General features: G+C 38.0%; 1 protein-coding gene and 1 long non-coding RNA gene across 34 annotated transcripts in view; one reads left to right on the top strand and one right to left on the bottom strand.

Annotated features, from left to right (window-relative positions):
- Window positions 1-26,323, top strand: part of LOC111195225 (uncharacterized) — a 38,368-nt gene extending 12,045 nt beyond the window's left edge. The window contains exons 3-5 of one of the 2 annotated variants that reach the window (XR_002651538.2): window positions 23,285-23,389; window positions 24,154-24,262; window positions 25,571-26,323. This is a non-coding gene — a long non-coding RNA (uncharacterized LOC111195225). Of the gene's footprint in view, window positions 1-23,284; window positions 23,390-24,153; window positions 24,263-25,567 lie in introns of both variants that reach the window. The other variant, XR_002651537.2, reaches the window with a different exon arrangement.
- LOC103047288 (adhesion G protein-coupled receptor L3) overlaps window positions 1,725-26,982 on the bottom strand; it is a 365,140-nt gene continuing 339,882 nt past the window's right edge. For 6 of the 32 annotated variants that reach the window (XM_049472032.1, XM_049472031.1, XM_049472036.1 and 3 more), the window contains 8 exons: window positions 26,898-26,924; window positions 24,142-24,310; window positions 23,300-23,425; window positions 23,049-23,099; window positions 18,702-18,798; window positions 13,006-13,134; window positions 7,131-7,148; window positions 1,725-5,104 (listed from right to left, as the gene is read on the bottom strand). In XM_049472032.1, coding sequence (XP_049327989.1) covers window positions 4,191-5,104; window positions 7,131-7,148; window positions 13,006-13,134; window positions 18,702-18,798; window positions 23,049-23,099; window positions 23,300-23,425; window positions 24,142-24,310; window positions 26,898-26,924 — 1,531 coding nt within the window. In that variant the 3' untranslated portion in view covers window positions 1,725-4,190. Of the gene's footprint in view, window positions 5,105-7,096; window positions 7,149-13,005; window positions 13,135-18,701; window positions 18,799-23,048; window positions 23,100-23,299; window positions 23,426-24,141; window positions 24,311-26,897; window positions 26,925-26,982 lie in introns of all 32 variants that reach the window. The other 26 variants (XM_049472048.1, XM_049472050.1, XM_049472057.1 and 23 more) reach the window with 18 other exon arrangements.

Below are 26,982 nucleotides of genomic sequence, written 5' to 3'. Positions count from 1 at the left end.
ATATTAACCAAGTGAGGTGACGTGCCAAATCTAATGGCTCTAAAATAATATCACGATATTTCATGGTATTTTCACGATAACGATACTTTTGGCGATATGACAAAACACTGAATTAGAAAAAAATATTTAGAATTTTATTATTGCTTATTCAGCTTTATTTTTATATATATATATATATGGAGCACACACACCGGTAATACCGTTTACCACCATATAATCTGATGACGGTATGAAAAACTTCAATACCGCCCAACCCTAGTGTGGGCCACCTTCTTGTTGTTTACATGCTGTCACAACTGATTGTAGTATTTCTTATCCTGCATGCACATTGCAAGCAATAAAATTCACCAGCAAGCAGCCAGGCGACACACTGGTGCAATGACAGTCTTTATGCTGAACAAACCAGTATAAACAAACAGACGATTTATTCTCTAAATGTTCACAACCCAAACGTAAGCTTGAATAAAAATCGTAGCTACATGTTAACTTGGTGGACTTTCACACCTACCTTGTTAGTTCCAAACCAAAGTTGCAGACCAGAGTTTGGTCCAGCCAAAAAAGAAGGTCTCAGTCTGGATCTGCTGAACGGTGGTCCAGTTTGTCTGTAGTTTGTAAGCACTTTTATAGACTGTTCAGACTTTCCGAACAATTACAAGAACTTTAGTCAGTATTCAAATAAACCAGAGGAAAAAAAATATTGATGTTGTGCCAAAAACAGACTCCCCTGTGGTATTTTAAATAGTAGCTAAGGTGCTAAAAGGTGTTTCAGAGGTGGTTGCTTAGGTGTTAATATGTTGTTGTCACTTTTTTTCTAAGTGGTTGTGAGGTTTTTGCAGTGATGTTTCGAGGTGGCTGCTTTGGGATTCCTAAGTGGTTGTTTTGGTGTTGCTACATGGTTACTAGATGGGTGCTTTCATGTTGCTGTAGTAGTATTTCAGGTCTTTCTGCAGTGTAATACTTTTAATATAATGCTAAAATTGATTTTATAGTAAAACTATAATACATAAGCAAAAATGTTAAGTAGATTCTGCATATAATCTGCTGTGTGTGTGTGTTTGCATGATCATTTTATGCTGAAAGCTGCTGTGTAAGCATGTCTGGCAGTGCTGGTTATGAGGCACTGTAATGGCTCATTAATTATGTGGAGTGTGTTTGTGTGTGGGTGTAATCTTGTTCGTCATCAATAACGTGAATGAAATTTGCAGTTCAGCACTTTCTATTAACTCTCACACTTCACAAATGCCACTCACACTGACAACACACACACACACACACACACACACACACAAAACAGCTATTATAGCACATATAAGTGCTTCCAAAATACACAGGAAACGAAACATCTTTTGGTAGTCATGGTAGCTACCAATTTTTTTCCTTCAGCTTTTTCTTTTAGTTTTTTTGCAAAAATAGAATTATGTCTGAAGCTGCACCATATTCACTACATAGTGCACTAATTTGGGGTTTTGCTACCTTGTAATCATGTCTTGACTACAGCACTAAGTAATTTACATACAATGTACAATGTTTGGGCATGAAATACCCGTAATTCATCATGTTGTTTGGTCTAAAGTTTTCAAGCACAGCCTCTCTTATCAAGACCCACGTTTTATATGATGCAGTTATAGAGAAAACCCTCATTTGACCTGCAAAATAAAACAAAACGCACGCACGCACGCACGCACGCACGCACACACACACACACACAGTGTCCAAGCACCAGCTTCAGTCTTGATCAGTAATTTATTTGTTGGCAAACAAGTTTCACTGTTACAACAAATATTAGTTAGGAGGTCATTCAACTTCAAAAATCAATACAAAAGAAAGCAAAAATAAGCAAAGGAATAAATAAAATCCATGATCATCTTTGTGATGGTAAAACTATAATACGTGCGCTGAATTTTTACTGATGGACTAGGGCAGATTGCTTTTTCAGTTATTTTGTCACCTCTTTGCAGAAACAGAAATAAATAACCGATAGCCGTCTTTTCTTGGTCAGCTGGAATGAAAACGCAGACAGGCAGGGTGGCGTTTTTCTTGCTCCAAATGTCGAACTTTAATGAGTGAAGCTTTCCCATCGTTTGTTTTTATACAAGTGCCTAGTGCATTATCAGCATGAACTCATCCCATTTCCCCCATTCCACATCACTGGATTCTTCCTCTGCTGTTAAATTCACAAGGAATTTGTATTTTCGCCTCGTCTTTTTTTAATCACCTATATCTACACACTGAAGTAACGCAGTCTGAAAAAATGCAACATTTTGGGAAAGAATAAGTAAAAGCTGAACATTTGAAGTCTAGAGGTGGAAAATTATCTGTGGTTACAACTGTAGAATGGCCTTTTTTGCTCTTTTTTTTTGTTTTGTTTTTTTGCTTTTTTTCTGTAATTTTATTATGTGCTGCTGCTGTTGAAAAGAAAGAAGAACGACAAAGGAAGAGAAGATGAGAGCAGGATTGAAGTCCAGACCTGAAGAACCGATTCTAAATCACCACGCTTACAGAGAAAGGGGAAAAAAAAGCAGACTGTTCAATTGCTAGTAGCTGTACACTTACATAGAAATATCTTATAATTCTCTGATATTAGTTTTTTTGTCTCCACTTTTTAATATTTGTTATTAATACAGCAAAAAACGGAAAAACAAAAAATATGCTCTACGGCATGTTGTGTGATAGTCGTCCTTTTTGCGAAGCCTTTTTACTAAAACTTCCAGCCTTTGGCCTCGTCTTATTGAGACCTCTGCAGCAAAGTGTACCGAACCCATCGACAAGAAGAAAAACATTTAAAAAGCAAATGTCAGATAAAGAAGTGTAATAAAATAGTCTTTTCAGTGTCTTCTCCATCTTAATCCAACTGCTTCTGAGTCTATGCACTACTGTCAGTAGTAGAAAAGTTTCTGTCTTGAGTTTTTCTTTAAACACAAAGTTTTTTAGCTCTTTTCCCACTAAATCACTGATAATCCATGAGAAGTTTAGTCCACCATGGGAAATAGCCTCATTGGAGAGTCTTCAGTTAAAGATCATCCAAACAACACTGGTGCCCACAATCCCACCAATCCTTTTTGAATTCAAATACAAAAAAGCAGGTCCAGAATATGTTTGTCACATTGTCTTTTGTTTTGCCAATTTCCGTTTTCCGATTTTACGAGAACACGGACAAGAAATGTTTACGACTGCGGACAAGTGACCGGTACAGGAAAGCAAAGGAGACCACGCAGGGAGAAGAGGGCTTCTGTGTGAGTCGGTGGGGGTGAGAGGGGGGGGTGTTGTGAGTTGGAAAGTTGTGTATTTGTGTGTGTGTGTGTGTGTCTGGTGTGTGTGTATAATTGGTGTTTGCGAACAGGGAGCTGGTGGTTCAGTGTTGCACTTGCAGTGATTCACCAGTGGTCACCAAACCTCGTCCTGAAGATCCACTTTCTCTGCAGAGTTCATCCAACATGCTAGCCCTCTTTCTCAGCTAGCGCTAATGTACCTCATCTTCAATCAAATTGACAACTCTATTCATTGAAATTGTAGTTATTAATTTTGGGAGACCAGCCCTGACAAAAGAAGGGCCCACTGATGGTTCGGGGTTGCCTTCACAATCGTTTGAGATACACTCTTAAAAATATGGTGCGTCAAATGGTTATTAAGTGATGCCAAAGAAGAACAGCTTTTCTGTGGTTCTTCTATGGTGCCACTTAGAAGACCCTTTAAAGCACATTATAGCAAGGCTTAATGTTTCATTTTCTTTAACAAACCTTTGCCATGCATTACAGTTAGCTAGCTAGCTTTGCTACCATGTTTGATAACTTCTGACCGAATGGAATTTCTTCTGTCCAGTGGTGTCAAACTGTTCACTCATTCATGTTCAGATCATAAATGCATTGTTTCGTTGTCTAACCTTACAGGAAAACCTTATATAATTTCATTTAAATAGCTTTTGTCCCACTGTTAGGAGAGATCAGAACTATGTCTCCTAGGATTGAAGGACTTGGACAAACATAATTCAAAAAACCTTACAACAATTTTGTTTTCCAGTTCACAAATGCATGTATGACTTAAACATAGATAAGCCAAACAGCTGTGCATGAATAGGTCCATTAAAACACCAGCGGAATTGTGAAAATACAAAATACATACAGTTTTTGGAACGAGAAATTCTTCAAGAAGTTACATCTCCAGGACGAGAGTTTGGAGACCTATAAACTGCTCTATAAGCTGGTGACGAGGTGTGGGGGCTCTTGCGGCGTTCCGTCAGTAGATGATGACGATGCTTCGTCCTTGTTGCTGGCAGGGCCGATAAAGCCGTCACTGCTGCCGCGGCCCAGCTGGTAGTAGGAGTGCAGCTGGTGCAGGTGATTCCGCGAGCCCAAGTTGGGCATGCTCTTGTAGTACACGTCATCAGCCTCGGCGTGTGAGTGCCCGTCTCCGCCTCCGCGGGGCAGCGTTCGGGCATCCGGCCGAGACTCAGCTGACTCAGGTGAGTCTCTCTGGGGCTCGGGCGTGTCTTCACGCTGATCGTCTGTCAGGAGAGGAAAAAAACTCTCGCTGTTCTCCTGAGGGAGACGCCGACGGGAGGCGGAAGGGGCGGGGCCAGAACCAAAAGATGAAAGGGGCTGGGCAGGGAGGGCGGGACGTTGCCGCGGCAACAGCGGAGCATCTGAGTCTGACTCCTCACGGATCAACTCTAAGCCCAGACCCTCATCCGGCGCGAAAGCTGGCGAATCGTCCAGGTCTAGCGCAAGATCCACGGGCAAAACGGATGAATCCTTGCCTCGAATGCTGCCATTGTTGCTGAGGTTAGTGAGATTGCTGACGTGAGTCATGTTGCTCACGTGTGCCACATTCCCCACGTTGTTGACCAGCTTGTTGACGAGGTTGCGGCTGTGCTCGGCCGAACGCTCGCGGTTGTTCAGGTAAGAGGGCAAGTAGTTTGAGGTGAGCTCTTTGAGGATGCGCTTCTCCAGCGTGGTTTCCGGATGTGGTCCACCGAAGCCACGTTCGATGATCCGCACACAGTCGCTCACGTAGTCCGCGCCGGCCAGGCTGTAGCTGTTGCCGTGGTTACCATTCAGTGGTAGAGTATCCATGACACTTGTATCCCGGGCATTGTTCAGGATTCCCTCTGAAAGAGATATTCAGAGTAAGTGCTGATAGAAAACTGCACACATTTAAAAACACCTATTACAAAGGATCATGCATGTTCACACTCTCTCTCTCTCTCTCTCTCTCTCTCACACACACACACACACACACACACACACACACACACACAAATCCATATTCACATCTTAGAACATCATAATCTCAAATAATGTCTGGACTCAACTTATTTTTTATTTTTCTATTTTCTTATTATTTTCGGTATTTTCTTAATATTATGCAACAGTGATGATTTAAAGCAGGAATCAGGGCTGATCTCAAAACATTTACCTAGATTCTAACTTAAGCTTCTAGAATAAGTTTTCGTTTGCCTTGTTTTTGCCATTGTCATAGAGTCTCTACTGTGCAAAATTATTCTCTAAGATCACTAAGTGGTGTAAGTATCTACCATAAGGAACTAATTTAACCCGTTTCTATAGCACTCTTGATGTCCGTTTATTCATTTTTGCTGGTTTAAATCTGGCTCCGAAAGACACTTCCATGTGTCAAACATAGTACAGCAAAAACAGTGTGTGAAGTCAGCTGTAAAAGCATTATTGTTGAATGTGCTGTTTTTATTTTTAGGTGAGCACTTGTTATCATCAAAGTAACAATATAACTTAATTGATACATGAGTCACACTGATCAGCCATAACATTAGTACCACCTGTCCCACAGTGTTCCCCTTATTATACCCCTGTAATGTCTGACACCAAGACATTAGCAGCAGATTTTTTTAATTCTGTTCTGTAGTTGTGAGGTAGGGCCCTCTATGGAGGGCATCAATAAACTTTATTTGTCATTGACAATGTCTGTGGGTCACTTTTGGTAGTTATTGATGACTGCATTATGGGAAAACTCCAAAGAACATGCCTAATGGTTTGGAGATTTTCCGACCCAGTCGTTTAGATGTCATAGTTTTGGTGTTGTCAAAGTGTCTCAGTTTTTTGACATGTGCCTTTATTGATAAAGAAATATTTTTTTCCAATTTACTAGTCAGTGAACCTGATGTTATGGCCGATGTGTGTTGTATATTTCTATTCTGTCATTACTGACATTTCAGCTACATGTAAGCTTCCTCATTTTGGGCATTATTTTGGGATTTTTGGTATTTGTTCAGGACTAAAGACTAGCTCAGACCATCCATATTTGACAGTAAATTTACCTCAACAAGTCTAATTTCAAACTTAACAATAACAAAAAAATATGTGCAGTTAAATGAGAACATTGATATACTTATATAAACTGTACACACCCACACAAACACACTCTTACACACATGCATACACAAACACAATTAAAGCACAGCCATGCCGAGGCTCGATATGTAAGCAGATTTAAGTCAGGCTCCAATCAACATTGGCCCTTATTTAGCACTGAAAGGTTACATGGCTACAGTTGGTTATAACACCAACTGTAAGATACACCATTTAATAAGTGTTGTTTTCTATTTCTCGCCACTTTAACGTGCTAAATAAGGTCGAAGGAGAGGGGATGGAAACATCTCGACTCTCTCATGCAGAGAAAGTGTGGATCTGTGACCGCTACAGCCTCCAGAACGTTCTCTTTAGACTCCGCAGAGAAAAAGTGGGAGCAGGTGATTAATATATATTCCATTCACGTCTATGAATGTGGCTGGATTTCAATGTATTGATTTTTTTAAAAGTAATCCTGCCTCCTTAGGCCACATAAAGAAACTTCAGAGATGAAGAAATTTGCCTGTAAACCCTTTCTTTTCCATTTTATTGTAAAGGTTGATGGTGCTGTATAGCCCATCTTTGTTTTACCAGGTAGCACTTAAATTAATGAAAAGGAAGAAAAGGTTTTATTTTTTTTTCTTCTAAACGGTGCCTGTAATTTTTATGGAGGGTAAAGTAGACTACATTTCCCAATGAGAAACTCTTAGAAGTACACCTTAGAAAAAAAGGTTAAACAAAAGGAATAGCGTGGAAGAAGGAAATACGAGGGCAATTACATTTGGTAAGCAATATTTAGCTTGACTCCCATACTTGTCTCTCTGTAGGGCTCTTAACGGACAGCATGGAGAAAGAAAGGAAGAAAGTAAAAGAAAGAAAGACAGAAAGATAGATAGATAGAAAGAAAGAAAAAAGCACAAGTAAGCATCCAGTGACAAGTCGAAGAGAACATGCACACAGGTTGATGAATTGAAGAAAAATGACCCACAACTAACCAATCCAGGCTTTATCCACAAACATGGTTTGTTGTAGCAACCGTTGCTAGGTTGGACAAGCTTTTACTGAACTTAAGTAAAATCCTATTCAACCGATGTTAAGTTGGACAAGCATTCAGCCCCATCGGGTCCACGTGTTTACTGGCTTAATGTTCCTATTTTATGTTTGAGAAAATACAACCTATAAATTATGAGGCTTTTAATAGGGTTGAGGTTTTGATTGCACCCCAGCACCTGATTCTAGAAGTTCAATTTGGCATTTATTAGTATTTATTTTTTAACAACTCTCACAAGTATTTATTACTCACAAATCAACCAATTATATATGAGAAAGGCAAAGACACACAAATCAACCAGTTGCTAACGGTAAAAAAGAAGGGTTTTGCAACTCTCAACTGTGCTGTATTATTGCAAATATAGTACCTCAAGAAACATTACATTTGATGTACCAGCACATTTGTGGAGCTCACAGGGTCTCAAAGGCTTCTTAGAGTGATGCCAAAGAAGAACCACTTGTGGTTTCAGTAGTGGTTTTCCAAAAAGAGCTTTAAGCAAAAGTCATTGGCCACTGTGGAAAGGGAATCTCTACACAAGCATAGCTTTCTGGTCCCTGTAGATATAGATGTAGGTATATGCAGTGGAACTGTGCATATTTGGGGAGTTGGAATTTTTTTTTGTGAGGTTGGGTTGTGATCATGCTGCAGCCTGACCTCATTTAATGCTCCTGTTGCTGAATGCAATCAAATCCTTACAGCAATTCTCCATAACTTAGTAGAAAGCTTTTCGTGGACAGTAGAGGCAGTTGCTCAATTAATTACTCCAGTGGTCTTGACAAGAAACAGCTACTCTTCTGAGTAAAGTTTGAAGATGTGCTTTTGAAGAACCCTGTAACCTCTTTAACTCTCCAAAACCAGTGGTTGTTTCTGGCTTTTTGTGTCTACAGTTACAGTGTAGGAATGACTCAGCCAGTTTGCATTGCTTTGCATGTTCAGAATAGTAATATTTGGGTGTACTAAAAGTCATGGAGCATAAGAGGTTAAAGATATACAAAAGCAAAGCAAAAAGGGTTTCATAAAGTTTCCATATCATTGTGATCAGTTCCTTAAGAAACATTTAAAGTTTTTTTTTTTTCCTCATACACTCTTTTAAACAAACTTGTTTCCTACAGGACCAACATTGTTTTTTCAATAGGTTTTCAGCACTGGACAGTTCCCAGTCCTGGATTTTGCCATTTCTATTACTGAGTCGCCATTTTTTCCATATTAAGCCTAATTCACACACACACTAAAGCACACAATAATGTTTATACATTATACAGGGCAGTGGTGGCTCAGTGACTAGAGCACTGGATGGCGAGGTTTTTGGTTTAATAACCAGCTTCAGCAAGCTGTCACTGTTGGTTTCCCTGAGTAAGGCAGCAACAATAACTGGCAACCAAGGATCTGAACTAAATATAAATATTCTTGAAGAAACTTTAACTTGTAGGATCTACATATTATGTAAAAGTGTTTAAACCTGCTTATGCTCCATTAATTTTAATACACCTTAAATAAGAATTCTGTTGTGAAATGGACTTGGGCGATTTTCACAATTAATTCGGTTAATTTGAATTACAGTTTTATGCTTTTAATGATTTCAAAATGAAGTAATCACAATTTTTCATACATTTAACACTACTCATTTCTGAGGTGTTTATCTGTCTTACCCTGGTTACTGGCGCCTCCCACAGACTAACCCGTGCATATTTTCTAAACATTAAGTTGAGGATTGAGCTCGTACCAAAAGAAAGTTCCAGCACTCTTCCAGCACTTGCGACACAACCCGGTAGGACCTGCAACACAGCACTTGCGACACGACCCGGTAGGATAAAGCATATATTAAGCTAGAAATAAATTCTACCGTTTCTAAAAACGTCTTTTTTTATATACATCCAGTGCTCTAGTTTTGAATCAATTTTTTGTCAACTGTAGTTTGATTTTTAGTAGGGGGGAATTTTTTTTTTTTTTTTTTTTTTTTTTAAAGCCGTAATTTCCCAGTACTAGTAGAATCACAAGTAAAAACTTTTGTCAAAAAGCCCACCTCTGTTTTTCCCAGCATTCTGAAATACAAAGTTTTTAGCTGATGCTCCTCACTATTTTTACAACATTATCAAGCTCAAAGTATCTTCAAACTTCATTGGTACAATTCCGAGGGATTCCTGCTGTAGGTGCAGAGTTTGCATATATTGCAAGACAAAAAAAGGACACCAAGTTCCATCTGTTCCATTTGTTCTTGCTCATCAGTCAACTACCTGAAGGTACTGTGTGTATAGACAGTCTTTTTAATAAACTATCTGTGCACTTCCAACGTTCTCAGGGCCTCATTTTAAGTGTCGGGGGCCCTCGTAATTCTACTAACAAATTGTGAAGCTACTTTGAGCTTATTAATAGTGTAAAAATAGTGATTTCTTTGCATGGGCAACACTATGCCCCTATCACTAGCTAGGCTATTCCATTAGCCTAGTCCATGTTTCCTATAGCCATGTTTCACTACACCCCAAGTCCAATTTACACTGCACTTCTACTTTAAGGATTAGTAGTAATTGGCTAGTAACTCCATGCAAACCAGTGCAAGCTGGCTAAATTGTTCTTAAGTTAAACTAGTAGCAGAAATGTCAGGAACAACCACTGGTTTAATAGCCTTAAAGAGCCAAGGTCTAGCCTCAAAGAGAATTGTAGTATGCAAAGTACAGTTACGGGTTGATTGTGTAAACGTTCAAAAATGGACAATGTCGCATAGCAAATCTTCAAAGTGTTTAGAACCTCACAACAGTTGATATGAAAGAATCCCTTTGTGGTTAGATCCTGGATAGATCAATTCTTACCCTCACCCATCTTTTAACATACTACTTACACAGACAAACCTAACACAGAGTAGAAGATAGATTTAAAAAAAGTAGAATAAATACAATAAAAATGTTCCAATCATCAGGCTTCCTTTTAGAGATGGGACTTTTTTTTTAATCTTTCCAAAGCATAAGGTGGGCTGTGCCTCTATTAGTGGCCCAGGAAGAGCGCCACAATAAAAAAACTGTATAAGCGAATTATTGATCGGGTTAAAGAGGCACATTAGGAGTATCTTGGGCTCGACTCATAATTTCAGAGCTTTTATTGATATTAGATTTCAAGGTCGCCGAGATGTTGGGAGCAAAGATGAAGGTATTTTTATTTTTTTTATATGCTTGCTGCTGGTTTGAACCTGTGAACGCACTAGGCCGTCCTCTGTAATGACGATGCTGTTGATCGGAGCTGTAGGTTGAGCATAATTGGTGCTCTTTGTGAGGGGAACGAAATGTTTCAGAACATTGTGAATTTTCATAGTACCAGCCGTGCTACAGAGAAATACACAGTAAAAAAAAAAATGCTGTAATGCTGTATATGGTGCATATTTGCAATAACACTCTGTATTCATGACTGCATATTACTCATTAGCTATAAACACACTGTTCATTTTATTGTAGATATACTGTATTATATTATTTTAATTTTTAGTTTGGTGAAATCTTTTTAGATGCCAGCAAAAGTTTTAATATATAAGTGTCAGTCCCTAACATTTTTTTACTTTTACATTGAAAGCATTCAAGTATTCATGAATGGAAATGATATGAAATATTTCAATCGTTAGCATCAGTACTTTTCTCTGTGGCTGGCACGACTGTCCCTACAACTTCTAATAAATTCAATTTGGAAAGAGAGCGATCTGGTGGGTTTCGGAGGAATTTTAGTCATGTAATATTACAGTTAACGTTTGTACAGTCTCATAATGGAAATGGACATGGAAATGGTCTTGTTTCTGTTTATCTACATACTTTATATAATAAAACCCCACAGGACTACCACAGAGCATGTATTATTTGGCTGGTGGGTCATTATTTTCAGCTCTGCAGTGATACTGGCATGGTGGTGCTGAGAATGAATCACCACACAACTAATACCATTGACCATTGAACTGGGTGAAAGGATAATAATAATAATAATAATAATAATAATAATAATAATAATAATAATAATAATAATAATAATAAAAATAAAGTATGCAGAGAAGTGCTCCTATATGATCAGTGGAGCTGATTAAATGGATAATGGGTGTAGAAACAACGAGGTGGTCATAATGTTACACTTGATCGGTGTACAATGCTTTACTGGCATCTAAAATTGCCAGTAGTTTACTGAAAAATTGGCATGATATTAAACACAGACAAGTCAAGTGAAAGAGCAAGAGAAAACAAGGGAAAATGAGTCAAAATGAGGCAAAACAGAGGGAGAAAATAAAAGAGAGCAAAATAAAAGACAGAGAGAGAGTGAGAAAGGGACAAACACATGGAAAGAGGAGAAACTGGCGCGACAGCATCATGCAGCGCTGCAACAGCCACAGAGAAAAGCACCAGGCCTCCTGCTGTGCTCTCCACAAGAACACACACACACACACACAGCACATTTGTGACTTCCACGCTGAACACACAGCTCCCTGTTAAGCTCTGGGAGTAATATGGCAGATGGCTGTCGGGAAGGACATTTCACCTTCTACCGCAGTCACTGCTATAGGTGGAAACTTAAGACAATCAATGTCAGCTCAAGTTTAGCTTCTGATTTTTTTTTTCCCCTTGTATGAAAATAGCAATGGGATTACTAAGGAATTAATTGGTTCCAGGGCAGAGCATGAGAAATTATACATACGTTGCAGTAGTTTATCTGTCTTGGTGCCACCCACAAAGTCTTTCTTTTGCAGCTACTTTTGCATTTAAGTAAAACAAACTGAAGCAAGCGCACTTTAAAAAATGTAAAACATTGAATCAATTATTCCTACTTGATTGATCCCAAATCAAAGAAAAATTTTATTAAAAAAAAGAACTCACTTTGGTTTTGCAGACACTATAAACCCAAGACATTTCACGTTTTGTTTGCTCAACTTACTTACTTAGTACCATATATCCATTTGTGCATTTCAGCTCTACATGTTCTAAAAAGCTAGAAATAGGGTTGAAAAAATAAATTCGTACAAAATTGGTATCTATGAAAGTCTAAGTTTTGATTAGCAAAGATGAGCAGTGGATCTCCAGCTTGTCAACAAATTTATGTAATAAGAAAATTACTGTGATGCTCAAAAACAAAAAAGATGGGAGAATTTACATATCTCTCCCTACAGCACATAATATGCAATCATTTATTAAACTATCAGCTGAAACACTTCATCGTATTCTTTGTCTTCGCTGTACAGAGAATGTGCTGTGAGAATGAATGTCAACATTACAAAGTGGTAAATTTGGGTTTATACTTTCTGTAATGGCATAAAACTCAGTTTGCTATATTGTTCTAACTTTTCCTGGTTTGTAGTTGTATCCTAACCTTTTTATACACATACTTGTCCAACCTGGCAAGAGTAGTTGCCGTGAGAAAAGCATGGATATATCAATTTCTACAGTTCTACAGTAGTGTTTTTTTTCTTGTTTGTTTGGGTGTGATGTTCCTAGTGGAGGGCTGCAGAGGGAGACCATGAGGTACTTACAAACAGCAGCAAATCGACAGAATGCACTGAACTCCACAAACAACACAAACACACACTCATCAGAATGCTCCATGCATAAGCACACACACACACACACACACCGGCACCCATGCAGACTGTTAGTTGAAGTGAGTAGAGGCCCAGCACACCTTGCGTGTTGTACATGCTGAGAGGTGGGTTGTTATACACGGCCGAATCCCCAACTAAAGTGTTATAGGGGTTGTTTGAGCCGTGCGGTCGCAGGAGAGCGTTTGAGATGAGATGGTTGGCCATAGCACCTGATACAGCCGCCCGCGCACACACATCCATTCATACACACACACACACACACACACATAACCACACGCACACACACGGAGAGAAAAGACACAGAGAACATTAGACAAACGCTGCAGAAACAACGTCCACGCAACAACGTTGGTGTCGTCACCTTCACAGTTGCGAGGAGGAACAAGGCAAGGACATTGGATTCATTAGCATTAGCGTAACATTAGCATTGGCATTCATCTTTCAGAGACAGCTGAGCAGCAGGGAAAGCACAGAGAATACAGTGAGACGATGTTAGACGCTACAACCCCATCAGTTCAGCCAAGCAGACTAGGAACAAGGCATAGGAGTGTGTGTGCTGCGTGTTACATTTGATACATTTTCAAGATTTTTTTTTTTCTAATTTTGTAGGAAAACTAGTGATTGATTCAGGGGAAACATACCTTATTGGGAAACCAATAGAAGAACCCATGTTTACTAAATGTTTTGATTGGGTTTAACTCAAGTAAAATTTCGAATAAGGTTAAGTTAAAGTTTTTGCAAATTTTAAAATGCCAAATCACATTATAACAAGAAAAACACTCCAAAATGTAAGGATATGTCACAATAATGATGATTTATTCCCAGTGTTTAATTAATTATCCTAATATTTATGTTCAAAGTTTTATTGCATTTTAAGTATATAATTAAACCGTTGTTTGTTTGGTTGTTAGGGATGCCTGATACTTTTTATGTATCCTTTATATTAAACACAGTGCAAACATAATCTTCTTATACTTCAGTTAAGGGGCAAATTTCTATCTACTGAGATTTACTCATTTTTCTCAGATTCTATATGTAAAGATGTACAATCTCTATTGTCCCATTTTGAAAATCGCATTAAAACAGTAATCTGATTAATTAAATTATTCCCCAGCCCTATTGGCAGGTATCAGAAATTACTATACTTGTAAAATCACTACATTTTCTACTTTAGTCAAACTCGCTGTCTTTGAACAGATCAATACTTGATACACTGTAGATTACAGTTAACAAATGATATAAACAGATGGTACTTGGCCCTACTAATCAAAGTAATCAAAAAAAAAAAAAAATCGCATTTTGTCCCAAATTTCTCGAAGTTACCTCAACAACCCACGCCTGTTAGTCCTCCAACCTGCTGCACATTGGCTAGCAGGTGTTAGTTAACTCTGCTTTAGCTCAGAAGGCTGTTTTTATTAAAGAATGCTGGCTTTCTGCAGAATGTGGGTGATTAGAAGAGTCATTAATTAAGTTTTTCCGCACTGCCTGAACACTGAGGCACATGGTGGACTCCTGTTTCTGAGTCACGACTGTGGGAGCGCATGCTGTGCCAACACTCCCGAGCAAGAGTTCAAGTTCCAACCAGCTCCCTGATTCACCTAATCAACACACAAGCTGAGGGGCTATCACTGATTGCTTCAGATTCATTGATTGATTCTGGAGGGTTATGCTCTTTTGAAAATGCAGCTGTTCTATATGTAAACAGACTATGAGAAATGTTTGACTCCCCATTATCCCTGACTTGATCACATACTAATGATTAGTAGTGTCTAAATAATGCAAAGCAATGCAAACTGTTCTAAGTGTGCCTATGTTCTGACAGTGGTAAAAAAGCCAGCAAACACTGATGGTTCGAAACAGTTCAATAGGTTAAGCATTTGATTTTGGTGTAGGTGTATGGATGGATTTTCTTACAGACTGCTTGTTTAGGAATGTGCGACGTTAGTAAACAAAGATGTGGTTGGGGGTCTGTAGTTTTAGTATCCTTTATACTGATACAATTAAGGTAAACCCTGAAAATGCTTGATATGCCTTTAACTCTTAAAATAAATTTTGCCATTTAATTTCCATTAGACCTATATGACACCTAGTGTCATTCACTATAATTCACTTATAGTTAATTTTATATATATATTGAGAGAGAGAGAGGGGTTAAGTTAGTTAGTTGTTTCTTTCTAGATCTGTCTGCATTTTATTAGTAAGTAGAAAGATAAAAGTTTCTTAATTTTCAGTTAAAAACAGCGTAAAAACATTAATTTGGGAGCATGTCTATTGATGACTGTCGCAATGTTTATATCCCTTAGAATTCTATGCAATAAATAGTAAATGATATGTATTTTAATTAGTCTATTCATAATAAGACTCTATAGTTGTGCCAGTTTCTCATTAATTAGAGACAAAAATTAAAAGAGACAAAAGTGTATATATGTATTATTTACGTTTAGCAATATATGGTATAAATTGAAGATTTGGAGTTCTCACCCTTGATAGAATTTCTCAGATTGTTTCAGTGAGCTTTGAGTGCGAAAAAATATGAATATTTATGGGCTGCAATAACTAACGTCTAATAGTTACTCCCACTAATTGAACTGCATGCAAATATGAAGTGAAATGTGAAACTCTCAATTTATAATAAAAGCCTTGTCCTCACCTTTCTGCTTCAGCGAATCAACTTCTCCACATCTATAATTCACTGACAGACTTAACAGCTTGATCTGAGACGCCTGCTCGACCCATCCCGTCTCCATCGCTCCGCTCGCTGTTTGCATTAATATGTTTGTGCGTATTCATTACAATGTTGTTTTTGTATCCTGCAATCAGCGTGCCTTTTTTTCAGCGTTGCTGATATTAGTTGACTAATTATACACATCGGAAAAGAACCTCTTTTATAACGTGGAGCGGCGGGGGAGACGCCACCGCAGCATCTGGACGCTTTCCATCTGTGCCCATCACGGTGAAATAATCGTGCATGGAGAAATGAATGAAACACGGCAAATGCTATCTGAAATCAAAAAGAGTGATCTGTCTCGATGGAGGGGAGGAGAGGGAATAGAGAGAAGGAGAGAGGATGAAAACAGATCACTGCAGAACAGGTGAAGGGCTGAGGTGAACTTTGAACTGGTGTTAAAAGGTAGTTGGAAAGATTGTTTTTCATCTAAATTAGAAAATATAGGAGTAGAGTTTTTGAAACTAGCAATAAGGCAAAAACAAGCCTGAGGCAGGTGCTGCTTGCAAAGTAAATTACAAATCCAACAGTCCACATAAGCTCGACCAAAACCCACAGCCAGTCTGCATCATCATCTCTTCACCATGAATCACCTACATAACTGTATCAGGCACTGGAAATTTGCCTGTGTTTGAGTGCGCTCCTGATTAGCAAATATCAACTGTAATGCTGCTAAATTAGATTCATTATTTCCTATATTATTATGCAATATTGTCAATGCTTGAAGTGGGCAGAAATATGTTGGCAGTATCAGCACTTTTACACACTTCTCAATTTTTTGCAAGAGATTGAATTTAGGTTGCAAACTGCTCTTTTTTACATTGAATTAATTTGATTACATAGATATTAATATACTTGTGTTCCACACTGTTTGCAGGCTAACATGTAAATGAGTGTTTTTCCCCACTTCAAGTACTATTGTCTGTGCAACAGTTTAATGCAGATTACACTTAAAAAGGTGTAACAGCTGGTTTGATAAATCAGTGCTGCTTAGTGATGTGAGCTAAAGTACACTAGAGCACTGGCTGGAACCGTTCATGAGAAATCTGGAACTAAGCTTTATTCTTCAAAATAAGAAACTATGGTTCTGTTTTACTGTATTTGTTATCGTAATCTAATTTGTTAAATTCAAAACACGTCAATTAAGTATCGTCAATTATATACACAGTCCAGTTACAATATAATGATTCCTGGGTGGGTCTTTATTCTCTGCACTCCAACCAGAATTATTCAGCCAACAGCTTCCTGTAACTAACTGAATGATTGTTTGTTATACATTTTAGTTAAAAGTGGAGTAAAGAGGAACTGTTTTTTAGAGACAGCAGATTGAAGATGGGGAGAAAAGTGACAGTGTGAAGTGGGTAAGGGAGGAAGTGTGATGTTGTAGCTCTGCAGCAACACGAGAAGACTTCTGGAATAAAACTTTCCTGACCTAGATTTTCTCTCAGAACTGCACGGACTCACACTGTTTTATCTTCCTCACATTACACACACTAACGCTGACGACACGTCTCATCATTGGGCTGCTTCTGTGTGTGTGTGCGTTTGTGCGTGTGTGCGTTTGTGCGTGTGTGTGTTTGTGCGTGTGTGTGTGTGTGTGTGTGCGCGCGCGCTGAAGTAAATTAATGTTGATGTGTATCATGATCTCAGTAATGTATCTCACTCACACACACACTTCTGACTCCAACACTCCCTCACTTAGCTTTAAAACATCTGCTCTCCCCAATCGCAATGAATCATGGGTCCTGTGTGCGTTAACTCTGGTGTGTGTGTGTGTGTGTGTGTGGCGGTGTTGAGTGCCTAATTATTGCTATCCTGACACTTCCGCTCTCTCTGCAGCGTCAATCCGTCATCCCAACGGCGCATTAGTGTCGTACTGAACTCAGAACTGTGCTGATTTACACACACACCACACAGAAAGAAATAGAGAGAGAGAGAGAGAGAGAGAGAGAGAGAAAGATAATAGGAGTCAGAGAAGTAGGTAGAGAAGCAGGAATGAGAGGAAAGAACACATGGGAAATGAGGAAAAAGAAAACAGATGAAAACAAAACTGGAAAAATAAAGACAAGAAAAGAAACAATGAAAAACAAGGAATTTTAAGAGAGAAAGTGGTAAGAAGTAAAAAAATAAGAAGTAAAAGAATAGGACAATGTGGGATAACAAATAGGAATAAATAAGAAATCAAACATGGAGAAAATTAAAGTTAGAGAGCGAGAGAACAACTTACTGTTAAATATAGAACTGCTGAATATCATTACCATTTCTATGCTACACTGAAATGTGTGTGTGTGTGTGTGTGTGTGTGTGTGTGTGTGTGTGTTAGAGTGACAGTCGCGTACACTGTTATGTAATCTGCCACTGTAAAAATGTAATTCTTTCTACACACACACACACACATTTAAATTAATTAGTCAAATTTAATTATATTAATTATTCATTCTAAAATCAATTTTTGTTTACCTCAGCCATCATCATCTAATGAAGCTGAAGGTCACTTCTGTCTGTAATTGCTTTTTTTCCCCCATAGCTCAACATTTAAAATAAGACAGTAGTTTGTGTGAATAAATGGCAGAACACAGCAACAGTAGAACAGAGCAAGATGAACTCTGGGCTTGTTGGTATTGGTTGGATGTTGGTGAGTTTTTATGGGCTCTTGAGGTTTTTCTAGAATGTTAAGGTTTAGGAAAATGGGGAACATCTTTTTTTTTGGTTGGTGTCTGTTGCAGAATGTTAGGATTTTTGGAGGACACTGATGCTTTGGTTGTTTTCTGGAGAACATGGGTTCTTTGTTACATGGGTTATTTTTTGCAGGATAATATTCTTGTGGTGTTTTTAAAGGAAAGTGAAGCTTTTTTCACAGTATGTTACCTGGTGGTTGTGGGAAACACTGGGATATGGGAGGTTTTGGAAATAACGTTGTTCACTGAACATCGCTTTGTGCTCTGTTCATCACCAGCATAACACCAGCATTCTTTCAGATTTCCCTTTCGAATCAGTAGAGTCAGGAGGGTGGTAAGGATGGTTTGAGTGATTACATGTGTGTGCGTGTACCTCTGTTGATGGTGGCTGAGCTGTTGATGTCTCCGGTGATGAAGGACGACTCTGACTGCTTTCTTACGGTATCATTCCACATCCGACGGATACGGCTCTGAAGAGAACACACACATCAAAACGTCACACACACTTACACAATCCGCCAAAAAACCCTGATGGTGAAGCATTAGAACAGCAGCGTCATCTGACTCCAACTAGCATGACAGTAACCACAGTTACTGCGCACAATAACCAATTTAAACTTTTCTACTGCGGCAAACTGGACTGTTTAAAGTCTGACAATAATTACAAAAGCAGCTTTCCAACAAAGCTGTCGAATTGGCTTTCTTAGCATTCTTTTTATAAGTTCTTTTCTGTGCCCCTGACAATAAGTTATTTATCTACAGCAGCATTTGCCTGATGCACACCAAAATACACTATTCAGCTATAGGTAGACAGCAATCACAAGTTGCATTTGCTGAATGCAAGCAAACACTTTTCAACAATTACAGTTAGAGCCGCCGTATGCGGTGGAGACGGGGTTTCGGGAGCTAATACAATGCTTACACAGGGAACTGGTTTACAATAAAATAAAATGTCATTTATAGAGAGCTTTTCATGCAGCCAAAGCACTATGTAATGAATCAATACCTACGTGACAATGCCTGAATACAGATGGAGAACTTCTGAACACTCTGTATAACAATATACTGTAAGCTATCAATATTAACAGTCATTTTAATACATATAAATAAAGCAGAGAAACATAAGCTGCAATTTAGAAAAGCATGCTCAGACCCAGAGGGTTGCCAGTTTGATACCCACAGCAAGCAGGAAATGAGGGTGAGGGAAGTGAAGGCACAGCTCTTTCTCTACCTTTAGCATTCAAAACTTAAGCAAGATAAGCATTTAACCTCCAGTTGTGCCTAAGAGAATGAGATAATTAAGGTAAAGGGAAAGTAAAGAAGGTTAAATGTCTTGCTCAAGGACCATCAATCACAGACCATTAGATATGGGTCCTGAACCTTCTGATCAATTACCCAGCCACCACTGTCCACTCTTTTTTTTAATGGACATGAATCACAACTGGTCCCAATTATAATTCTAATGATACAAAAACTGTGTATTTCTTTCTCTGTATCTTGTAGTAATGTCAAAAGAGCATTTGTACATATAGAACCTACAACCCTGTGAAAAAATAATCCAGTGCTCTAACCTCTGAGCAACTAATGTATATTCTATTCTAAAAGTCATTCAATCAACCTGTAGACTAATTCTGTACCTATCAAAATCTGTCAATTATTTGTGGTTCATTTTTATTATAATTGGAAGGGGTTGCAAGAGTGTCAGATTAGTAGATGTAGGTACCGTCCCCACAAACCTTGTTTAATAATCCAGTGCGCTGTAAGTGTAACTGTAAAAATTGTGTTTACATTTTGACTGGTTCTATATCTAAACATGGATTTAACTCAATCTACAGTAAAACCAATGTGATGTTTTATTTCAAAAATAATTACTGGTAATAATCTTAACCCTTTTAGACCCAAATTATCTCCAGTCAGGGGGAGAAATGTAAGAATGCTGTTTTTTGTCTGTAATGCACAGAAAGGAAGACCCTAAAATTCTACTTTAAAATCTATATAATAAATACATCCAATAAACTAATTAATCCAATTAATTAAAAACTTTAATTTTTTTTTTTTTCATTGCATTAGAAACCTGTGTGTAATATTTAATATTTTAGATTGACCATTTTAATTCATAAAAAAACATGATTAAAAACGGTTCTAAATCACATTAAATTATTAAAAATTGGCTATTTGATTTACTGTTTCATTGGCGGACAACAGCTCTCAAATAGTGTTATTTGCAACAAAAGAGTTTATAATAAAGACAAATCATGTCCATTGTAATGGATGCAGGGTCTGAAAGGGTTAATTAGTTGAGAGTGCTAGGCATTCATAGGATGATATTTTACTGTAGTTAAACATTAGAATGTTTAGAAGGTCCCAACATTGCTAGCCCAGTGGTGGATGTGGGTACCAAACTCAAAACCTTCTGAAAAAACAGTCATTCTGTACTAATGTTAATAAATTGCTTCTGGTCTTCAGTAGTATTCTACTGTACAATGTTATTTGAAGGTTTTATGTGATTACAATCATTGGAGGGGTTGTAACCCACAAACCCCCTGAAAAAAAAACACCTAGTGCTCCACTGTGGAATAAGCTGTGCTAAGCATCCATATGAGGGTATTTAGTATTTTACTGTAAGCATAAGCTTAAAACAGCCTTCCACCAGTCACTACTCAGAATACAGGAGGTTAAAACCAGGCCAGGAGACCTCACTCATCCTGCTGACATTTACAGTGACATACATGCAGTCACTGCAGTGTGTTTGGGCTACAAGTCAGGTACACGCGCGCACACACACACACACACACACACACACACACACACACACACACACACACACACACACACACACACACACACACACACACACACACACACACACACACACACACACACACACACACACACACACACACACACACACACACACACACACACAGGGACATCAGAGTGTCTAAAGCGCGTCAGATTTTCCTCACATCTGTCTGAAGAACATCTAAGCAGATGACCTCTTAAAGGCTAAAAGGCAAATGTAAACCTCGTCTCCACAAACTGTGTTTCCATGGCAATATGGAATTAAACTGAGACATGTAAAGCCAAGGATTTGTGACTAAGAACAAAAGATCTCTCTTTTTTGGGACTATGGGACTTGATTTCCAACCAAAATTCTACATGTCTGTAATGGTGGAATTTGATAAATCCAATAATGATTTTGATACTTATGGAACTTTGATTTGTAAAACAGGAAATGTAATCCCAATGTTTGTTCTTTATCCTTTTTTATTTCCAAACAGAATTCAACATCTGTTTAAAATTAGAGCTTGATGTTAATTCACTGTTGTTATTTGATGCATATGGGACTTTATCTTAAAACAAAAATTAAACGTTTGTATAGCGTTGACATCAACCCTTTTTAATTTAGATTTACATCTGTCTAATGTTGGAGCTTGATGTCGACCCAAAGTTTTCGGGCTGATTTTATGAGACTTTATACAGAATTTTGGTTGGAAATCAATGTTGAGTTTTGACGTCTACCTGACTTTGATATTCAACTATTTATTGTCTTAATGTCTACCTGACAGAGAGCAGTGTTATTCTGTCATGAATTTGATGTCCGGTTCCTTCTGGGGCATTTTAAGCTAGGCAGATTTTTACCTAGCTTAACAAGGTATTGCTGTGCTTCTTTAGCAAAACAACATTTTCTGCTGTGCAATTTCTTTCTAGTGTCATCTATGAACTATAAAATGAATAGGGAAAAAACACTGCATACTGCAGGCCCATCTTCATCCATCCTGTTTCCTGTCAGACTGGACCTATACTTTTCCTACTACCTCCATCACTCTAGCATATTTTAGGTATTCTATCATAAAAAAAAACATTGAGTCACAAATTGTTTCCATCAGAAAACAAAACAGAGCAGCATGCACTTAAGTTTAATAAGTTTAGCACAGCCTTTCTTTCCCCTGCTCTCTTTTTCCCCCCTCGGGTGTCCAGCTGCACCTTATTCAAATCTTCACGAAGAAGCTTTTCATTTTTAATCACAGGCACAAAACCCGCCTCTGAATACCAATCACACTCAGGAAGTGCTGATTACCAACAAGTAAAAAAAGAAATAAATGCAGCAATAACACTGCACCATGCACACTCACTGTCCACTTTATAAGAAACACCTACTCTGCATTGTCAATAGAAATGTGAAGCCCATACTTTTCACGGAATGGTGTATTAATAACTGCTTATTGAAAGTACGATATATAGTCCTTTTTCAACCCAATATTTATGTTTTTCTCTAGTGTGTGATCAATAACCATTGTAAACGACTGTACTGTATTTTTCTGTACTACAAAGAGAATAGGAAAAAAAACATTGACTCAAAAGCCAATATAATAGCATGAGCAGATGCCTGAAAAAAAAACTATGCAGTACTCTTCAAAATTACAGCAGCACTGTTTATCAAACGATTTCCTCTGCAAGCAGTCAAGGTGCATGCACTTCAGCACTGTATTGGAGCATTAACAGCACACTAAAAAAGATAAGCATGCAGATGGCATGGGTCACGAGGATGAGCACAGTGTAGGAAAAGCAGGTAAAATAGCAAGCAGGCATAAGAGTCACGTCTTTTATGCTTGCTGTAAGCAAACAATACAATCTGTAAGTATATGCACTACTGCACTATATATTAGTATAATTGTAAATTAATTGCAGGTAGAAGGATTATAGAGTGGATAATTACTTGTTCATACTGTAACTGTGAGCAGTTTGTCATACAAGGCTGGTGGTGGACCTTGTGATGAGAGAAAGAGAGAGAGACATAAAGAGTGTAAGAAAAAACACAAACAACATTTCAGTAAGTATGAAAGACATGCTTGTGAGGAACAGTTAAAGATGTGGGTTTCCAGAGATACACAGGACATTATGGACAACACAGGTTTGAGTATTTGGTTTTGTGTTTGATTGTTGTTTTTTGAGGGTCGTCCTCCCTACCTGTGAGCTGCTGGAGTACCGACCAGGTGCGCGAGAAGCAGAGCTTTTGCTGGAGCCCATAGAGGAGTCAACACTCTTTCCACTGTAGCAGTGAGTCCGCAAACACTTTCCATACTCTTTACGCACCTAGACAACACACACACACATATATTCACATCAAAACAAATAAATAACACACTATTGATCGCTGCACAATTTGGCATGCAGTTATGCTTCATATATAGATAAGCAGATCAGTAAATGATTATAGGCATGGTCTGATTAGACACTAGGTTTTGACAGAAAAGAGCTTTTACTACTGCCCTGTAAAATAAAAAAGTCTCTTAGAGGGTAGTGTACCTCTTAGGAAAATATTGCTGACTGCTAGACATGCTACCATGACTCAGATATCTTGCCCAGTTGACAGACTTTAAAAAGGGCACATTATTGACTAAGAAAACCAATATGGCCATTTTAAAGAATTGCATACCATTTATGCCAATCATTTATGCAGCCAGACACCATCACTTTTGTTTACAGTGGTGTTGTAAACTATGAGTTCTTTCTTTGAATCCACATACTACCCCGACTGTTTGTATGATAATCCTGGGAGCCATCATATATGACAGTCAGTCACCTTTAGTGATATAAGGGACACTCATAGCTCAGCAATATGTACAGGACATCCTGCAGCCACATGTGTTGTGTCCAATGGCTTCCAACTGGCATTTTTCAGCAGAATAATGCTCGTCCACACACATCACGATTTTCCCAGGAATGTCTCTTACATATATCCTTACATTTATAAATAAATAGTTTCATTTCAACAACTCCATGTGTGTATATACATATTAACTTTTTACCTTTTTCTGCAGGACGCAGTGGAAGATGAAGATGAACATTCCCTGTAGAGAATTAAAGATGGTGAAGAGATAGGCCATGATCACTGTGCTCTCGTTCACGTACATCAGGCCAAACGCCCAGGTCAGACCCAGCAAACACAGCAGGGCTATAGCACCGATCACCCACGACCTGCAACACACAAAAACACAACAATTACAACCCACTATTGGCCCGAAACACAAGCTCACAAGCTAAATAAATGTGAATTAAACTCTCAAGGATCTTCTGTGGGGTCAGAGCAGATGGGCCAGCCTTTGCTGCCCACACTCATCAGTGATCACCCATGGGCACCCGTGACCCTGTTCTCGGTTCAGTGGTTCACCAGACGTCCTTGCTTGGTAGATATTAACCACCACATACCAGGAACATCCCACAGGACCTGCCTGTCTGATGTTTTGGAGATGTTCTGACCCAGTTGTCTACCCATGAAAAAAACTTGGCCCTTGAGTTGCTCAGATTCTTACGCTTGCCCATTTTTCCTGCTTAATAAAACCCAATAAAAACGTGTACAACCTTAATATAAACCGTAGTGATGATCCTGGATGTGTATGGTAAATAATGTATTAATTCAATGTAAATGATAATGCAACATTAGGGGTAAAAAAAAAACAAAAAAAAAAAAACACAAGGGTAAAATAAGACTGGGAAAAAAATCTGGGGAAAAAAAAAAAAATATATATATGATAATTTGTACCAATTCCATTTTTTGTATGTGTTACACAGTACTGTTAAATAACACTAAATGCCTAAATTAATTATTTCATTCTATATTTTATTCATAAAAAATCTGATTTTAATTCAGTTGTTTATACTCATTAGAATAAGGATTTTATTTTAATTAATTATTATTATTTTTTATAATTTTCTTGTTATTAAACAAAATTTTTAAACTGTATTTATCTTACTGATCTATTTAATTTGAATTTAAATTGATATGAAATGAATTTTGAATATAAATATTCTATTTTGTTCTCCTTATTCTGGTTTTATTTTTGTAATGTTGGTTTATCAATTTGTATTTATTAAATACTATTTACCCAGTTATTTATCTACTGAAAATAAAGGTCACCTTTAACGTACGCCTGCGTGTAAATAAATGCTGATTAATTTGATTGCATATACTAAATAGAAATATACAATGTCTAAAAATATAATGGAAACAAAATATAATCTTTAAAATCAAAAGTGCGTCCAGATTATGGTTTAAAGTGTGGCTTTAACATGATTTTGATAACACTAATCAATCTGCTAATCAAAAAAAATAAACATAGTCTTTTTTTTCCCCGAACACAACCAAAAAGAAAAGATCTGAACCTGGGACAGTCCTCCTAGTCCAAAGCTAAACACTTCACTGTTTTCTTTTTTTCTCTTATATTTCCCTGCCAGAAGCTGTCACCCTGTACCAGAGATGCCATAGATTCTTCAGAAGCCTCAGATGAGATACTGGTGAACAGATGGAGCCTCACAAACAGACAGAGAGTAAAAAGAGGAGAACATGAAAGTGTAAAGGAGAAGAAGAGGAAAAAAAGAGGTGAAGATATGAAAGTGCAGCAGAGGTGCAGGGTGGCTGTAATCAGTGTGGAAACTCTCCAGCAGAGAGCTGTAGAGCCTCAGGGCCTCAGATTTCACTGCCCTGATTATAAACCTGTGTTAATTTAACACTCCTGCTTTACTAACACACACACACACGCTGTCTCGTAGACCGGGATTAACCCCTTCGATTTCTAGCAGGTATATTTCCATAGACATCTGCCCTACCTTTTCTAAATGCACATTTAGTACACCATTCAAACAGAACAATGTTCGTCCACATACTGCTGCCTTCTCAAGAGCTGAAGGCACTGGTGCTATGCAGTGGTTAGCTGCAGCGCCAGACCAATCCCTAATTTAAAATGCTATTGGACAAAATATCAGCACTCCACACCTACCACAGAATACAAGCTGCATGGGAAAGATTATTGCAAGACAACATTAGGATCCTCTACAACAACATGCTGAGATGAGATGTAACACACATAACACACAACGTCTCAAAATGTAGCTCAATAAATAAGACCAAAACTTGCACATACCAATTTATATTCGTACAATTTCTGGTACTATTTATCTTCCTTGTGAACACCATTAAAATTCAACACTTTCTTCTGGTTGTGACTTTTTTCTTACAATTTCTTTGACAATGATTTTATAGCTATAAGAATATATCCTGTACATTCTTATTCAGTTATTACATGGAAAAGAGACAAGCAGTCACACAGTCTCTAACACACTTATACAAACACAATGTTCACTGTGTTCTCCAATGTACACCTTTACACCCAATCCATATCAATCCATGAAAAGAAACATTAAGATCTACTTTATTCATCTAAAGACAGGAAGCGCTTCAAACCAGAGTCAACACGAGTCAAACATCAAAGAGCTATCAGACAGAGCAGTGTCCTTGTCCTGCTTAACTCCTGTGTCTTCTATACAGCTGTGACATTAACAGCACATTACACTGGAGTGTGTGTGTGTGTGTGTGAGAGTGTAAAGTGGATCATTTCAAATCTTTCTATTATGTAGCAAGAGTGAAAAAGCTGAGGAATGCAGAGATGTGGGAACAGGAATGAGAGAAAGAGCAGAACACTCTCAGGATGAGTGACAAAAAGTGTGAAAGAGATGAAAAAAAGTGTTCATGAAAAGAAATTCATAAACACACTTATTCAGTTCTTACTTTATCTCCGGCTCATAGTCCTCATAACTGAAACACAGGAAGGAAAGAAAGAAAGAAGAAAAACAAAGAATGTGAAAGAAAGTAA

This window comes from Astyanax mexicanus, chromosome 25, assembly GCF_023375975.1.
Source record: "Astyanax mexicanus isolate ESR-SI-001 chromosome 25, AstMex3_surface, whole genome shotgun sequence".
In the NCBI taxonomy this organism is placed as follows: domain Eukaryota; kingdom Metazoa; phylum Chordata; class Actinopteri; order Characiformes; family Acestrorhamphidae; genus Astyanax; species Astyanax mexicanus.
Note: the sequence above shows the minus strand (reverse complement) of the source record. Positions and strands in the feature narration are given on the sequence as shown.